This window comes from Sphaerodactylus townsendi, linkage group LG02 (assembly GCF_021028975.2).
Source record: "Sphaerodactylus townsendi isolate TG3544 linkage group LG02, MPM_Stown_v2.3, whole genome shotgun sequence".
NCBI lineage: Eukaryota > Metazoa > Chordata > Lepidosauria > Squamata > Sphaerodactylidae > Sphaerodactylus > Sphaerodactylus townsendi.
Window position 1 is genome coordinate 154,681,436 of NC_059426.1, and position 16,806 is coordinate 154,698,241.

The 16,806-nt window shown below is 43.5% G+C and overlaps 1 protein-coding gene across 1 annotated transcript in view; it reads right to left on the reverse strand.

Moving 5' to 3' along the window:
- The window catches only part of ASB2 (ankyrin repeat and SOCS box containing 2), a 32,878-nt gene that overhangs the window by 4,616 nt on the left and 11,456 nt on the right, over window positions 1-16,806 (reverse strand). Inside the window, exons 4-9 of the mRNA XM_048485673.1 lie at window positions 16,431-16,597; window positions 14,875-15,030; window positions 12,873-13,118; window positions 9,163-9,334; window positions 5,155-5,716; window positions 3,066-3,219 (exon numbers count right to left, since the gene is read on the reverse strand). Of these exons, the coding sequence (XP_048341630.1) occupies window positions 3,066-3,219; window positions 5,155-5,716; window positions 9,163-9,334; window positions 12,873-13,118; window positions 14,875-15,030; window positions 16,431-16,597 (1,457 nt within the window). The remainder of the gene's footprint in view (window positions 1-3,065; window positions 3,220-5,154; window positions 5,717-9,162; window positions 9,335-12,872; window positions 13,119-14,874; window positions 15,031-16,430; window positions 16,598-16,806) is intronic.

Sequence of the window (16,806 nt, forward strand, 5' to 3'; positions counted from 1 at the left end):
TCCTGGGTACTATTGATAACTGAACTACACTATCAGCAATTCCTCATTGCTAGAACATGTTTCTCTAATATGCTATACAGTGGAACCTCAATTTTCATTTCCTTCGGTTTTCATCAATTTCAGTTTTCATCGATTTTTTCAGTGAAAAATTTGTCTCGGTTTTCATCGATTTGCCTCGGTTTTCATTGATTGGCAGTAAGGTGCAGGGGTTTGTGGAGAAAAATCACCCGGACAAAGCTGTTGCAGGCCGTGTCTGCAACTTGTTTAATGACAATGTCTTGCCCCATTTCAGACAAATCTCAAATAGGCGTCAGAAACAGACCTCTTTGGACAGCTTTCTGGTGCGACATTGGTCCACTGGCTCTGAAGCTGGACCTAGTGTTATTGTTTGTTACTGTTTTCACCATTAAACACTATGTTTATTCACCCAAAAATGTGTTTTTGGTATGTTTTTTGGAGTGCCTAGAACGGATTAATTGGACTTACATTGATTCCTATGGAAAAGTTTGCCTCGGTTTTCATCGGTTTCGGTTTTCATCAATTCTTTTCGGACGGATTACCAACAAAAACCGAGGTTCCACTGTAGTTCTGTTTGCAGGAAATTTTAACATATGGATCATTCAAACGTTCACGGCGTGAGTATTCAAACATGAGATTTCAGGCCACAGTCTGACATGGCACAGTTCATCAACAGATGCACTCTGATGTGCTGACAGTTTAGTTTTATCTCTGATTATCAGAATTCTAACATTTCACTACAGTATTTTTGGCATCTCTGTGGGAGCAAAGAACTGCATTAGATTCTGCTCAGAGCTGAATAAATTTATTAGAGTATAATTTTGCACATCTTGCAGATGACCTAGAAAGGCTTTTAGGTGGGGGTACCAGATGATAACTCATCTGCCCTTTCCAGTCTGGGTTCAGAGACAGCTCTGGTGGCTTTAGTGGATGACCTGCACCTGAAGACAAGGGTTAGGTTTCTTTGTTGCTCCCACTTGATCTATCTGCAGCCTCTGATGCATCAGATCATGCTATTTGGTTGTGGCATTTGGAGGCAGAAGTAGGTCTCAAGGGGTTTTCCTTCAGCTGGTTTAAATCATTCCTCACAGATCAGGCTCAAAGGAGTTGTCATCAGAGACTAGCTATCTTTGGTGTCGGGAACTGTCTTGTAGGGTTCCACAGGGCACAGTCTTATTCCCCTTGATACTCAATCTCTATGTAAAGCCTTTAGAAGAAGTCATTTATCACTTTAGAACTGAATGCATGTGCTGATCATGTGCTGATACATCTCTCTATTCAAATCTCCTGGTGCTGTTGTAGCGTTCTGGACCCTACTTGGTTTCTGTCTCCCACCCAATTTTAGTGCGCTTTTCCCGTCCAGTTCATTTCTCTCCCCAAGCCCCTCCTCAAACCCTTCCCCTCACCAGCAAGAAGGTGACAGGTGTGTGGTTACTCCCCTCACTTCACCCTCCCAAGGATGTTCCCTCCCCCAGCCCAAGGTATTTATTAGGATGCTGATGGATTAAAAAACAAAGTGAATTGATTTGCTGTGGCAACTACTGCAGCTGCTTGTGCTCCTCCTCCCACCACCTGAGTTCACTCAGTGGTTCCCCATATCATCATCATCATCATCATCATCATCATCATCATCATCATCATCATCATCATCATCATCATCATCATCATCATCATCATCATCATCATCATCATCATCATCATCATCATCATCATCATCATCATCATTGTAGATTTCACAGCTGCCAGATCTTTAGCTGGTTGTTGGCCTTCATTACAATTCGAGCCTCACCCAGAAGCCTAGGAAGTTGTAATGTATCGGTGTAATATTTGTGCGGATCCCAGCAGGGCTGCCTTCTGAATCTGACAGATGTTAATTTTGTCAATTCGAAGATGTTTCAAGTGCTGCCCTAGTGTTTTTGGGATGGCGCCCAGTGTGGTGATGATGATGATGATGATGATAATGATGATGATGATGATTATTATTATTATTATTAGTAGTAGTAGTAATTGAATTTGATAAACTGTCCACCCCCGAAGGGCTCTGGGCGGTTTACAACAAAACCACAACTAAAACAATGTGCACAATAAATAAGTGATAAATAGTTAAAATACATAACTCAGAATAAGCAGCATTCTAAAACCCAGTAAAGACAATATTAATAATACTAATGACGGCTCCCGGTCCCAAGGCCGGGAGGGGACAGACAATACCAAAAGATGTCATACCGGTAGTGCCAATGATGGTACAGCACGCAACACAGGGACATCCAATCTGCGGCTGGCCTCCCCAAAAGCCCGGTAGAACAATTCGGTCTTGCAGGCCCTGCGGAACTCACTAAGATCCCGCAGGGCCTGCACCACTGATGGAAGTGTGTTCCACCAGGCAGGGGCCAGGGCCGTAAAAGCCCTGGCCCGGGTAGAGGCCAGCCGCATCACAGAGGGGCCAGGGGTCATCAGCAAGTTGGCCTCAGCAGAACGCAGAGGCCTACCAGGGACATATGGGGTGTGTTGCTGAAGCTCCTGCCACCAAATGTGTCAGCTCCACCTGGGCCCTGCTCCTCCTCGACCTCCTCCACCCGTGGCTGAGATGCCTGACCTCAGCCACCTCACAGAAGAAGAGGAAAATCATCCAGGCTGTCATGGATCTCCAGATAAAGTAAGACGAGAAGGAGCAATCTGTGCTCAAGTAAGAACACCTTCCCTTCCTCACTGCCTTCCTGCTCTGGGAAACTGTGCCCCCACCCCGGCTTTTTACCCACCTCCCAGCAGAGGGATATAGCCTGGATGATGTGGGGCTGTTTCGACTGCGACTGTGATGTGCCTTGAGAGGCGAAATGTCTGTACTTGCCATTGGTGCTATTTTCCATAGATACGCTCCTGAAGATGGATCACTACTGCTCTCTCAATTACTTTAAGCAGAAAGGGCAAATGAGAGACTAGGAAATAGTTGTCCATATCGTTTTCTTCTGTAGGGATGGTTTTTAAAGCAGTAGATTAATAACTGCCTCTTCGACGTGTGTGTTAAGCAACTAATCATAGTAACCTACCTGCTTTCTTTTTAATATTAGCCCAGCCCTCATAGCTGTCAATATGCTCCTTCAACTGGGAACAGAGTTGCACATTGCCCACGTAATCCAGAAGGACGTCAATGATTGGCCCTGCCCAGCGACTCATCTCAGGGGTAGAAACCATTTCGCAAAACTATAACAGGAAAATGAGATGCATGTCAGATATACGAGTCAAATCTAATTCAGATATACGAGTCAGATATACGAGTCAAATCTAATTCTTGAAGAATGATTACTGGCTTTGTACGCATATGAAGGGAAAATATCACGCACGGTATAAGCATATTTTTCAACTGAATCTATATCCTAGATACTATTTATTTTACCATGTATGTACCAGTTGATGATATACCAGATTGGAGGAGGAGGAGGAGGAGGAGGAGGAGTTTGGATTTAGACCCCACCTTTTTCTCCTGTAAAGAGTCTCAAAGCAGCTAACAAACTCTTTCCCCTCTTCTCCCCACAACAGAAACCTTGTGATGTAGGTGAGGTTGAGAGAGTTCTCAGAGAACTGCAACTAGCCCAAGGTCAGCCAGTAGGCTTCATGTGTAGCAGTGGGGAAACAAATCTAGTTCACCAGATAAGAGTCTGCTGCTCTTGTGGAGGAGTGGGGAACCAAACCGGGTTCTCAAGATTAGAGTCCACCACTCTTAACCTCTCCACCACTCTAGATCCTATATGCACTATAAACTCAGCAGCGCTTGCAGAATGGAACTCCCCCCTCCTTCCCTCTGTTGCCACAGTCTTCTGCACTCAGAAATCCTCCTCTTGGGAGCTGGCAGACCTTTGGAAAACTCAAAACAGGCTAATTTTGTATTGCATTTGTATTTCAGAAACCTGTGCTTCATTCCCAATGTACTAAACGAGATCAAACAAGATGTTTGAAGAAAGCGTGTCAAAAAACTGCACGGAATAGCTCTCCCTTTTGCTCTGCGGAATAGTTTAAATGCCCCCTAGTGGCATGTGGATAAATTCCTATTGAAGTTACATTTCTTATGTATGCCTAGTTCCAATTCATTAAGCATTTTGTGAAACATTTGCCCAACCCTTTCACTAGTCCAGAGGACTGAATCAGTACTGATAATTCCTTTCGTACTTATCAATGTACAAAGTTCTTTACACTGCTTAGTTCTTCACTTATCTTCATGACTGTCTTATGATGGAATGACAATTGTGGGTTGCCCAAGACCACACAGTGAGTTTCATGACTGAGAAGGATTCCCCTACCCCCCCGCCCCCCAAGAGAAAGTATGGGATGCTAGCAATACATGTAAGAAACTGCAGCAAGAAGTGATTTAATTTTAAATATTAATAAAACTCTGGACACCACTGGAGTGCTTGACAAGTGCTTGACAACTTGCATCCCTCTTCCCATAAGCCCAAATGTTTCATCTACTATCACCCTGACTGGTAGTGGTTCTCTGGGAGACTGAGTTGAGACCTTTCCCAGCCCTGTCACTTGACATATGTTAAACTACAGGAGTCAAATACTGGATCTGGAAATTTTTGTAAGAAAAAGCCATGTTACTGCTATCATGATATATAAAAAAGAAAGGTTCACAAAAGGGTAATCTTCTAATTAGCAGAGGTTTGCCAGCACAGCAAGGACGGAGACAGTAAGTCTAGGGCGAAGTAACAACAGTTGACCTTTAACATGATTGGTGAGTTCAACTGTGACTCTAGACCAATGAGAGGCTGTTGCCAGGGCGGGTGAAAAGTATCTGGTTGGATGTATAAGAACCATTGCATTGTATATGCTAAGTTCAGATAGAGTCTAACTTGAGAGTGTCTAGTTCTGTGTGTGCTCAACTTTGTTCTTGCTGAAGAGTTCTGTATAGTCTTATAGTCTTGTATAGCATAGCCTTGTATAACCTTGCAACTGCCAAAGTAAAAACCTTCCTATGGAAAGAACATCTTGCATGAAGAGTATTCTTTTCCAGAGTGGTAGAAGACTGCAGTGAGTGCAAGGAGACTATAGACCTTCTCATCTTACCAGAGTAGCTCCGCTTTAAACTCTGCTGATAACCGCTAAGTTATGACCCTGCGCTTATTCAAGAAATAGACATACCTGAACTGGATTAAACTGTTTCTTCATCACGGGATCATTAAATCTGTCCTTCCTAGCATCTGTGGCAGGATGGGGGCCACACCCATAGTGACACTGAAAACAGGCGTCGGCGTCACAGCCCATATCCATGAGGAATTTCAGCAGAACCAAGTACTTCATGGAGAACATGACAGTAGCAGGGAAAGTGGTCGGGTGCGAAGAAATGTAAGCATTAATATTGGCGCCATACTCCAGAAGCAGCTTCATTAACTTCACGTTGCCTTGGCGGATGGAAATGAGCAGCGGGTTGATAAGGTCAACGTTGGGATTCGCCCCAGCCTCCAGCAGCAGCTCGGTAGCATAGAAGTTGTTGTTAGCAACGGCAAAATAAAGAACAGTGGTGCGCCGGTCCTCATAGAGGCGAGCGCGCTCATCAGACAGTGTGGCGTTCACATCAAAGCCGGCCTCCATCAGCTCTTCCAAGACATCATCACGGTTGTGTTCAGCGGCCATATGCAAAGGGCTGATGCCGCTGCGCTTGATCCGAATGCGGCTGGTTACCGGGAGCAGCATTGTGACAATCCTAGCAGAAAGGAACCAAAGCCCAGGCATCACTTTTAGTTTCCTTTCTTAGCAGAATTATTATTAGGGGCCCCTTCCACACATGCAGAATAATGCACTTTCAATCCACTTTCAATGCACTTTGAAGCTGGATTTTATTGTGCAGAAGAGCAAAATACACTTACAACAATTGTGAAAGTGGATTGAAAGTGTATTAATCTGCATGTGGGGGAGGGGCCAATCCTGTCCTCACAGCATCTAAGAGCTAGGAGAATTTCATAAGGCATGAGTTGGCCCTAAGACCCCTAGCATCAATGCTGATTCAAGAATAGATTCCTCTCATCAAAAGCTTTTGGACGTCTTTGGTCGATTCCCCACCAGCCAAAAAGCACGTGTTAAGGAAGCGAACAAACCCGGTTTGGGGAAGACTTACCCATGGTTTCACCGCTGTTTCTCCCCCTTAGCGCGCGCTTTTTCCAGACCTGGTTGTATGTAGAGCTTTTGAATAGACACGCAGCGAATGTGGAGCAGTGGGGGAAAGGGTGTGTGTGAATCCGGGTTCAAACGACCCACCCTTGCGAGTGATGTGGAGCCTCCCATCCAATCAGGACGCTGTGGGCTGTGCGGGATGCGTGCGCAGCCCCTTTTAAAAAAAAATCTTGGAACAAAGATCCACGTTGCTTTGAAGCGACATGGAGCCAATTTCCTCAAGGCAGCAGTTTACTTAAGAGACTTAGGTGGCAATTTCCCCAGCCTTAAGTCAGCAGGGCCTGTATGGCTCAGTTGGTTGAGTATCCACCTGCTGTCCAAAAGGTTGCTGGTTCAACTCTAGCTGGGGACAACTTGTTTTAATGAAATGGGGAAGTGTATACTTGTGTCTACCTTGAATTCACTGTCTTAAATAATTACAGATGAAGGCACATGGAAACGGGGCTTTGTTCTAATCGCCCGTCCCTATGCAGTACTTCTGCGCATGCTCGCGGAGATGTGGATCTGTCCATTTGAAGATTAAAAAAATTCCCGCCCCAGCACAACGCGGCAGCAAATCAGGATAGCCACTGAGCAGATCGTGCATTTTGATCTGCCGACGGTGGATAATCCTGCGTGGATGCCGCGCTTCCAGGAGCAGAGGAGTAGAAGCTGCCATGGGGAGCATGAATCCATGCTCCAAAGCTCCTGATTCTTTTCAAACAGGTTTGAATCGGGTTCCACTTTTGAAGTGGGGAATCGACCTTTATCTAGCTCTAGGTGTAAGACATCTCCCTCAGTGTTCCTTAGCAAGCGATCAGGATATATAAAAGATAAGTCTACTTTCCACTGATGTACAATCCAACATAATTCATAATTTCAATAGATTTGGATCAACAGCAAATAATTCAATACCAAGTAAATAATAACAGCCTTAACCCGGATGGCCCAGGCTAGCCTGATTTTGGAAGCTAAGCAGGGTTGGCTTTGGTAAGTATTTGGTTGGGAGACCACCAAGGAAGCCCAGAGTGGCTATGCAGAGGCAGCCAAAAGCAAACCACTTCTATTTGACTCTTGCCTTGAAAATCCTACGCAGTCCCTATGTCAGCTACAACTTGACTGCCCTTTCCACCACCAAATCATAAAGAAGGTAGCATCTCTTGCTTACAGTAATGGTAATGTGCCTTAGCACCAAAGAGAAATTCAGAAGATATCTCTGCTGTGCAAAACCCTCCAAAACCTATGTTGTAGAATGCAAACCATGGCTGGCTCATGAACGCTGCTCAAGCCTCAAGTCGCTTCAAACAATAACATCACCTTATTGACAAAAACTAGATATTTACCCATCCAAGCTTCCTTGTTCTTCCTGTCCTATTTTTCTGTGATTGAGCTTAGTGAACTGGTTGTGGAATGAACAGCTTGGATTTGCTGGCCAAGTGCATCTTATATATAGAAAAGCACTTAAGAGGGCATACTTTTGAAGAGTTTGGCTCTAGTCGGGCCTGTACCGTATATTAGTTCAGCCAGAAACAATTTGAATAAGGGAAAGGGCTAAGCAGCTGAAGCATGACTGCAAATGGAAAAGAACAGCTACCATCCTGCCTGCCATTATTTTGAAGAAGAAGAAGATTTTGGAGTTATACCCTGCCTTTCTCTCCTATAAGGGATTTACAAACTCCTTCCCCTTCCTCTCCCCACAGCAGACACCTTGTGAGGTAGGTGGGACTGAGAGAGCTCCAAAGAACTGTGACTAGCCCAAGGTCACCCAGCTGGCATGTGTTGGCGTACACAAGCTAATCTGGTTCACCAGATAAGCCTTCACAGCTCAAGTGGCAGAGCAGGGAATCAAACCCTGTTCTCCAGATTAGAGTGCACCTGCTCTTAACCACTACACCACTGCATTGCTAAACTCCTGTTCGGGCAACTCCTAGAATAGTGAGGGATGAATAACATCCAAGTGAGGGATGAATAACAACTAACAGTCCTAGTAAAAATATTAAGGAATAATGACTATTGCATTGTATTGTATTATTCAATTTATATACTGCCCTCCCCTGAAGGGCTCAGGGCAGTGAACAACAACTGCATAATAACAAACATCAGTAATCATAACATCAAGCAACAAAACATCTACCCCATCCACAGCACTCTGTAGATATACAGTGACCTTGTGAATTAGCCTAATGAATGGCTGAATAAGACTGCCTAGTAGTCTTTTTTTAAACCATGACTCTACTGTACAGTGCCTTTCATCACTGTTATCACTATCTTCCTTCATCATATCCTGGCTCCCAATCTGCCAGCCCTCATATCAACATTGCTCCCAATATAAAAGCAGCTTCCGCTGCTTTAAGTTCATATTGAATGTATTCTCAGATTAATGCACAACACGAAATAGCCACAGCTAGAGATATTCAGGACTGTGGGAGTTAAAGAATATCTCACAAGGATCATGGAACTGACAGGACACAGTATCGACACAAATCTTCCCCAAAAGGAAAAGAACACCTTATAAAACCAACAGACCCAAGTAACAAAAGTGGGGAAAAAAACAGAAACTTTCTTCTTGGCCTTTCTTGGTGTTGTGGAGTCACCATGTCCTGGCAGAGAGTCTGAGTGTGGAATTCCTGCAGAATTACATATTAAATTCACAAGCTTACTGAGAGAGGTCACCATGAAGAATATTGTTATGCAGAATACCAAGGGGATTAGAAATGAATAGCCATAGGGGAGCAAAGTCTGTACTTTGGATAAATATTCTGTTCTAACTTGCTAAAGAAGGGGAGCTTTTTAACACTTTCACCTTGCAACTTATTAAAGCCTTGATAATGAAATATTAAGAAGTATTGGAGTGAGCTCAAAGAAGAGTTGGGTCCAACATTTTTTAACATTTACCATCAGGTTAAAAGACATCCAACAACCCAGATTTTCACTTTTGCACAAACTGGTTCAGATTGATTCCCAGCAATACATGTAGGATTGAAGAATAAAGCAACTTACCCCAAATAGCCTTTTTTGGAGGCTGCATGAATGGGTAGCAGTCCATCCTTGTTTGTTTTGTTTGCATCTGCACCTTGGGACAAGAGAAACTCTACAATCTTCTCATGCCCATTTTTAGAAGCTTCGTAGAGCGCGGAGGCCTTGTCACTGGCTTGGGTATTGATTTCAGCCCCTGGGAAATAAGAAAGGATATGCATGGGTCAACCTCCCAGACCTTTGAGTAACAAAGGGACAACTGACATATGCTGCTCATAAATTAGTATTCACCATAACTCCACATGAGTTCCAATGTATATACAGAATTCTGGCATACACTGGCTGTTGAATGAATCAGAACATACCTTAAAAGGAGGGGCACCACCATACCCTTTTGCTTGGGTGAACAAAGCTCCACACTGTGCCATGGAGAGAAACACATTTCACCGTGACATGCCTCTGAAGATGCCAGCCATAGATGCAGGATAATGTTAGGAGCAAAACCTACCAGACCACTGGCACTCAGCCTGGAAAACCCACAACAGCCAATTTAACAAAGTGGTCCTTGTGGGCAGGGCTTCACGTGCTCATAAGAATATTTCTGCTTCAACAAATCACTGGATCAGATCAGATAAAATGAGTATGGAACTGTTGCCAGACTGACTTATGGTGAAAGACAGTGGCATTTCTACTCACCTCAGCCAACCCTTGGGGTGCTAGCAGTGCAGTGCCAAAATGGGGGAACATATTTTGGGCTTTGGCTCGGTGTACCTGTAAGGACTTGTCCCCTTCCAAATCTACTTGCACAATGCTTCTATTACACCCTTCCTGACAGGATTAAGTCAACACAAAAGACCCTTGCCCTGGAGAGAGATTCCATCTCCAGCCCTGGCCCTTACACCCCGGTGAAGAGAATGCATGCGCTAATGTGCTTACCTGCCCAGTGTTGTACTAACTAATGTTTCTTCCTCTGACCAATACCCTTTAAAAATCATCTTATTTGCATTGTCATTGTTTGACAGCTTTAATTTCATCAACTAACTTCCCCCATGGAGACACTCCTGAACTTGCAACATCAAGCTGATGTCTCAAACCATTAGACCAACAACCCAACCATTAAGGTTGATGACTTTATCTTGTCTTTCCCGGGAAAGGCAGGAAATCTCTTTGTCTTGGGAGATTAAGGATCACTCTGCATTATCCCGAGGGTTCGTTTTTCCCCTCTCCGAGTAGCCAGTGTTCAATATCTCTGGACATCTCTCTGTCTGCGATACTGTTCCATAGTGCTGTTCCTCCAGAGCTAAGCAAGGGATGCTCATTTTTGTTCATCGGACCATTCCACTCCAAAATCAGGTGCCTATAACTTTCATTGCCCCTCCCCATATATCCTTATCTATCCCCTCAAAACAGTTGATATCCTAGAACTGTGTGTGTGTTCTGCTGCTTTTACTGTGTGCTTGGGTTCCCCTACTATCCCTCAACAAAAACTGTTAAACTTTATTCGCTCTCCTGCGAGTTTCTTGCAAAAGCTGACTCTTGTATACAAAGGCAGCCAAGATTCTGAGCTTGCCCAGCCTTTTGCTAGCCAAGAGTCTGCTCCTGCTAATTCCCCACTTTAGAAGGGAGAGAGTTCCCACCACTTTGGGTAACAGAACAACTCCCTTTTAGATTCCCTTTAAAGATAACATTTAAATGTCCTCCTCACATGAGTAGATTGTGTCAGAGAACTAATGTAATGGGTGCTGGTTCATGATGAAGACCTACACAAGACTGGCCCCTGCACTGGGCCCCTGCACGTTCTCTCAAATGTGCAGAAGCTATATACCAATATACTCTTCTTGCCAGCTGGAAAAATACCCAAAAGGCACATAATTCATTAAATTTTGCCTTATCCAATTCTAACAAACCAGTTAACTTCTCCTGATCACAAAGGCTGTGCTAATTTGTAAACAACTCCCATTAAACAGACTGGGATTTACTTTCTAGCAAATATTCATACGAGTGGGATGTCCTCTTCCATGCCAAAGAGAATACGCTCCCTTTGCACACAGCTGAAATCTCTTTATTGTGGCAGTTTTAATGAAGCTATAACTAGAAACACAATTACAAAGGAATAACGCTGAGGTTCTTCTTAACGAGAAACAAATGGAATCTTTATTTTATGGCAAAACCTGGTGCATTATATTTATGCAATAAAGTTATAGAGGTTCTCTCAGGAGCTTTTAAAGCTTGGAATGATTGGAAAGTTTTATTGGATTTTCCTCTGGTGTTTTTTGTTGTTGTTGTTCATAATTGGACCTTGGAAATTAAAACCCAATTCCAGTTACTGTTTCAATTTACCTTTAGTGTTTAGATACAGAGCTTGACGATAATTAAACCAAACCACAAAATGCAATGTATAGCATGATACAGTTAAATAATTGGATGGAAGTGGTTATTCCTCAACATTTCCTAAAACAAAACTTGTCATATTAGACAGTCATGTGCATATTCCTCCACCCTCATTATAGCTTGAACATGGGGAGAAAAGAAGAATCAAACATGTTTTTAAAATAAGGTTGCCAGCCTTCAGGTGGGGCCTGGAGTTCTTACAGAATGACAACTGAATGATCTACAGACTGTATACATCTCCCTAGAGAAAATGGCCATTTTGGAGGGCAGTCTCTATGGCATTATAAGCTTTAAATGGAAGCCATCTTGAATCACAACGAAAGGCAGGGTATCAATGTTTTAATAAATAAATCGTGTACCTACTGATCTCCCACCAGTCCCCAAACTCTACCTCCCAAGACCCCACACATAAATCCCCAGGAATTCCTCAACATGGAGTGTTCAACATTACCTCCTACTGCCCACTATTTACTTCTTACTGCCCACTATTCTATAATAAGGAAAGAAGAAGAAGAGTTTGGATTTATATCCCCCCTTTCTCTCCTGCAGGAGACTCAAAGGGGCTGACAATCTCCTTGCCCTTCCCCCCTCACAACAAACACCCTGTGAGGTGGGTGGGGCTGAGAGAGCTCCGAGAAGCTGTAACTAGCCCAAGGTCACCCAGCTGGCGTGTGTGGGAATGTACAGGCTAATCTGAATTCCCCAGATAAGCCTCCACAACACAGGTGGCAGAACTGGGAATCAAACCAGGTTCCTCCACATTAGATACATGAGCTCTTATCCTCCTATGCCACTGCTGCTCCAGAATACAAATCAATCAAACTGTAGGCTTATTTGTCACTTTTGCACAAGCAGTCAGGGAGAACTCAAGTTTTTATATGTCATCATGCAGCTGGCTATCAGAGGGCCCCTTCCCATCCTGTTTTGTTCCTAGGCATGTGAAAAAGACTCTGCAGCCACAGTCTTACCATGGCAGAACCACAGCCAGCCTCAAAACACCTGCCTGAATAGTTCTTCACTGAAGGGCAAAATAATAGCCCCCTCCCAGGTTGTTCTGCTCAAGAATATGACACAGGGGGAAGACTGAACCCCCAACCCCCACACAGAAGCTTTGATCTGAATCACAACCTTGTGGTGCTTGTAGAGTCACCAATCTCCAGGTGGAGTCTGGAGATCTGGTGACATCACAGCGGATCTCCAGATTAACAGAGGTCCCTTCCCATGGAGAAAAAGCAAACAGAAAGATGACTAGAAAACTTAGTTTACTCTAAATAAACCGCGCGCTTTTTTGCCCATTAAAGCCATGCACATGAAGTATACCTTTAAGCTATTCTTCTACCTACCACACTTGGCCAGGTATCTCAAAGCTTCCAAGTGACCACTCTCAGCTGCCACAAATAGAGACGTGATCCCATAGCAATTTGCCGATTCAACTTTGGCACCTCCTTTGACCAAAAGATCCATTATTTCCAAATCGTTCCGGCCAACTGCTTCGTGAAGAGCAGTCCATCCTCGATTGCATCGATGATTCGCATCAGCGTTATGTTGCATTAATATTCGCACAGCTTCAATATTTTTGCGTTCACAGGCTTTAATGACAAAAAAGGGGGTGGAGGTTAGGATGCATCTTGAAAACATTTCAGGTGAGATCATAGCTCTGAGAAGAGGCCTATTGGGTACAGTATGGACCATGTAACCAGACAGGTCTTACCTTAGGGTACTGCTTTCAAAGGGCTGATAGACAGTGCAGTACAGGGGTCAGAATGCTGGGGCAGCTGGGGTTCCAAACCCCACTCCGCTATGAAGATTACTGGAGAACCATGGGTCAATCAAGTTTTCTTAGCCTAGCCTCCCTAGGCTAGGTGGTTGTGAGGATGAAATGAGAACTCTTAGCCTATAAGAGAAAGGTCCATACTGGATGATACAGAGGCTCAATATCACCCAGGGACACACCTCTATTTTGCAGAGGAAGTTCCTGCAGGGGTACTCCTTTGAACAGTGCTGGGGAGCCCCTACTCCGTTTGGGACTATCACAGCATAGAGACAAAAGAGTCTCCTGCCTCCTTCAGTGCGCAAATAATGCATCCCGGTGCCATTTTGGGTCAAAAAATGCATGGGGGGGGATAGGGACCACTCCTCCCCTGCGCCATGGTGGTCCTAATTGGAACTCACTCTATAAAATAAAGGCGTATTCTGAGAGGTGAATTCGGGGGTGTTTTCTCGTCTAGTGCGGCCAAAAGAGTGGGATAAAAATGCAGCAAATAACACAAAATCCATGGATTTCATTGTGTGTAAAATAATTTCCTCTGTATTTTCGTCACACAGATGGCAAGTCATGCAAAACAAATGCACAAACATATGGAGTGACTTCACATATTGAAGAATATAATACCATAGCATTGTACAACATAATATAGTAGAAACAAACTTTGACAGGTTTTGCCAGCTGCTGCCCTTCCTAGAATAATGTAAGCCAACCCTAGTTCCCCACACTTTGGTCATATACAGGCTAGATTACCGTAATGCATTTTGCAGGGCTGCCTATGAAGACTGTTTAGAAACGGCAGCTGATTTTTCATGCATTTAACGAGGAAACAACTACTTTTAGTTTGTTTCTTGCTTAAAAAACAGAATTTTGAACAAGTATTGTGGTTTGCAAGCAAGAAACAAACTTCCTTCTTCCATCCACTTTGGATGCTACACAAATTATGGGGTTTAAAAAAGAAAAGAAAAACAGGAAGTATTTAATCTCTGTACAGGAGGGAACAAATGAAGAAAGAATGCAGAAACCTAAAGATTTCTGAGGCTTATTCTCTTTTAGGACAGATGAGTGGAACTTGGCAATGCAATGCGTGGTGGTCCTCAACCAGAGGAAGAGCTTTCTCAGCTCTGGCTAAGGCCTGGTGGAACGTTCTTACAAATGAGACCTAGGTCCTGAGGGACTGACATCAATTTGGCAGGGCCTATAAGTTGGAGTTGTTCCACCAGGCCTATGGTTGAGGACAGCGATGTTATCCACCTTTACTGGCTTCCCCCCACCCCCGTTTTTATGTTGTTGGTCTATGGTGTCAGGTGAAATTTGATTTCAAATTGTAGGAACTGTATATATTTGGTTTGATCATTTCATCATTGTATACTGAATGGTGTGAGAAGCCCTGGGCTTGTCTTGATGGGAAAGGACAGCCTATATTATCATCTACTCTAATCAATCTTAAACCAAGTTGGACCATTTTAAATCCACTGATTTATGTTCTTATGGTCTTACATTGTTGCTAGCCAACCTGAGCTTGGCTTCGGCCAGAAAAGGGTCGGATAGGAATAAAGTAAAATTTAAAAAATACTTACCTTTATAGAGTGGGGTCTCTCTAGACTTGTTTGCAATATCAGGTTCTGCTCCAGCCTGAAGCAAAGAAATCACACACTGCAAGTGCCCTTTGTTTGTTGCAAGGTAGAGTGGTGTTTCCTCCTGCAGTGTACGCTGGTCAATCGTCCCAGGGTATGCTGGAGAGAGGATTGGACCACATTAGCCAAACACACAGACAGCTCTAGGGGTATATATTTGCCAGTTATCTGTGATAAATATTGTTACAAACTCAAATCCTTACACAATAGGTCCTGATATGCAAGGGCATCTAACAGACAAAGGTTTAGTCAGAATCCTATTCAGGCTTATTCAGTGGGGCTAATTCCTAGTAGGTTTGATAGATCAACCCTAGACACATGCAAGGGAAAGGGTTGGGGATGGGGACTTGGCGGGGCACAATGTCAATTTTTTTAATTCTATGTTGCTTCCACGTCTTCCCTGGAAGTGATGTAGCAACACAGCTGACGTGAGTTTTTTTCTTGGCTGTAGGTCAAGATGGGAAGTCACCTGTCACAGCTGGAGTCCTGGCTGCCCTACTTCCCTGGAATCCACTGATTAGGCTTTAAGACAAAGAAGCCAAAAGAACATTGCTAGAAGCAGCTAAACTTTTGCTAAATAGGGTTTACTTCCAAATGAATATATAGTAAGATGATCATATCTAAGGAAGACCCGATATGAGATGGAGAGTATCTGTAAAGAAAGTCTGGATCCTCAGTTTGCAAGACCTGAGCAAGGTTGTGAATGATGGGCCATTTGGGAGAACACTGATTCATGAGGGTCACCATGAGCCTGAAGCAACCTGATGGCACTTAATACACTCATAAGATCTTATACATGGGGATAGCCATTGCTGGATTTTGTTTTATGGGAACTTTTTTTTTCATCAAGCTGCAGCTGGTTTATGGTGACCTGATAAGAGTCTTCAAGGCAAGAGACGTTCAGAGGTGGTTTGTCATTGCCTGACTCTGTGTAGCAACCCTGCACTTCCTTGGTGGCCTCCCATCTGAATACAAAACAAGGTCAACCCTGTTTAGCTTCTGAGGTCTGACAAGATTGGGCTATCCTGGACTATCCTGGTCAGGACATATGGGGAACACAGGATTAAATTAAGTGCCAGAGTCTCAGATATGCTTGCCGCTAATTGCAGAAAAGTTATAACTGAAGTGTCCAATGGTGGAAGCAGCCCAGGATTTTTTTAAAAAGTCTATGAGGTTTTCTAAACTTCCACATAAAGCATCTCAGACTTTTTAATCCTGAAATGTTTGGTCTACCTTTGCTTTTCTCCGGTTTACAATGTGTGATTTCCCAGAAGAAGAAAAAAAGAACCACTGGCAATATTACACGTGAGGAATATTCCAACCTGTCCTTGAAAAAGTTATTTCTAGGCACTCTAGCTGAAATTTTTAGTTGCAAAAATGAGATTTAATAAATAAATGAATGTTTAACAATGTAAGAGGACCTCATACGTTGATCTGTATCCAGAGAGGATGGTATTTTTTTTACCCTATGCAAAATTAGTTCCTTTTCTTATACTTGCATTTCTGGAGCAGTTTCATGCAGCCTTCTTGTCCATAATAAGCAGCTTCGTGGAGCGGCAACCATCCATCTTTGTTAGGTTGTGCAAGGTTTTTTCCTGATTTTATCATCGCAAGCAGGGCATCTTCATCTCCTCCCCTAATTGCAGATATAACAGGATCCAGCACTCTTTAAAGCGAAATTGCAGATGGGTTACTTTTTACAGAATTGCCTTTACACTTGCAATAATACCATAACATTTCTCCAGAAATGATCAGGAGAGGAGGCAATCACATTAAATCAGGGATCAGCAACCTTTGACCATTAAAGAGTCAACCAGTGTTAACAATCAGAGCAAAAGGTCAGCAATAAGCTGGTATAAGAAAATTCATTTGCAT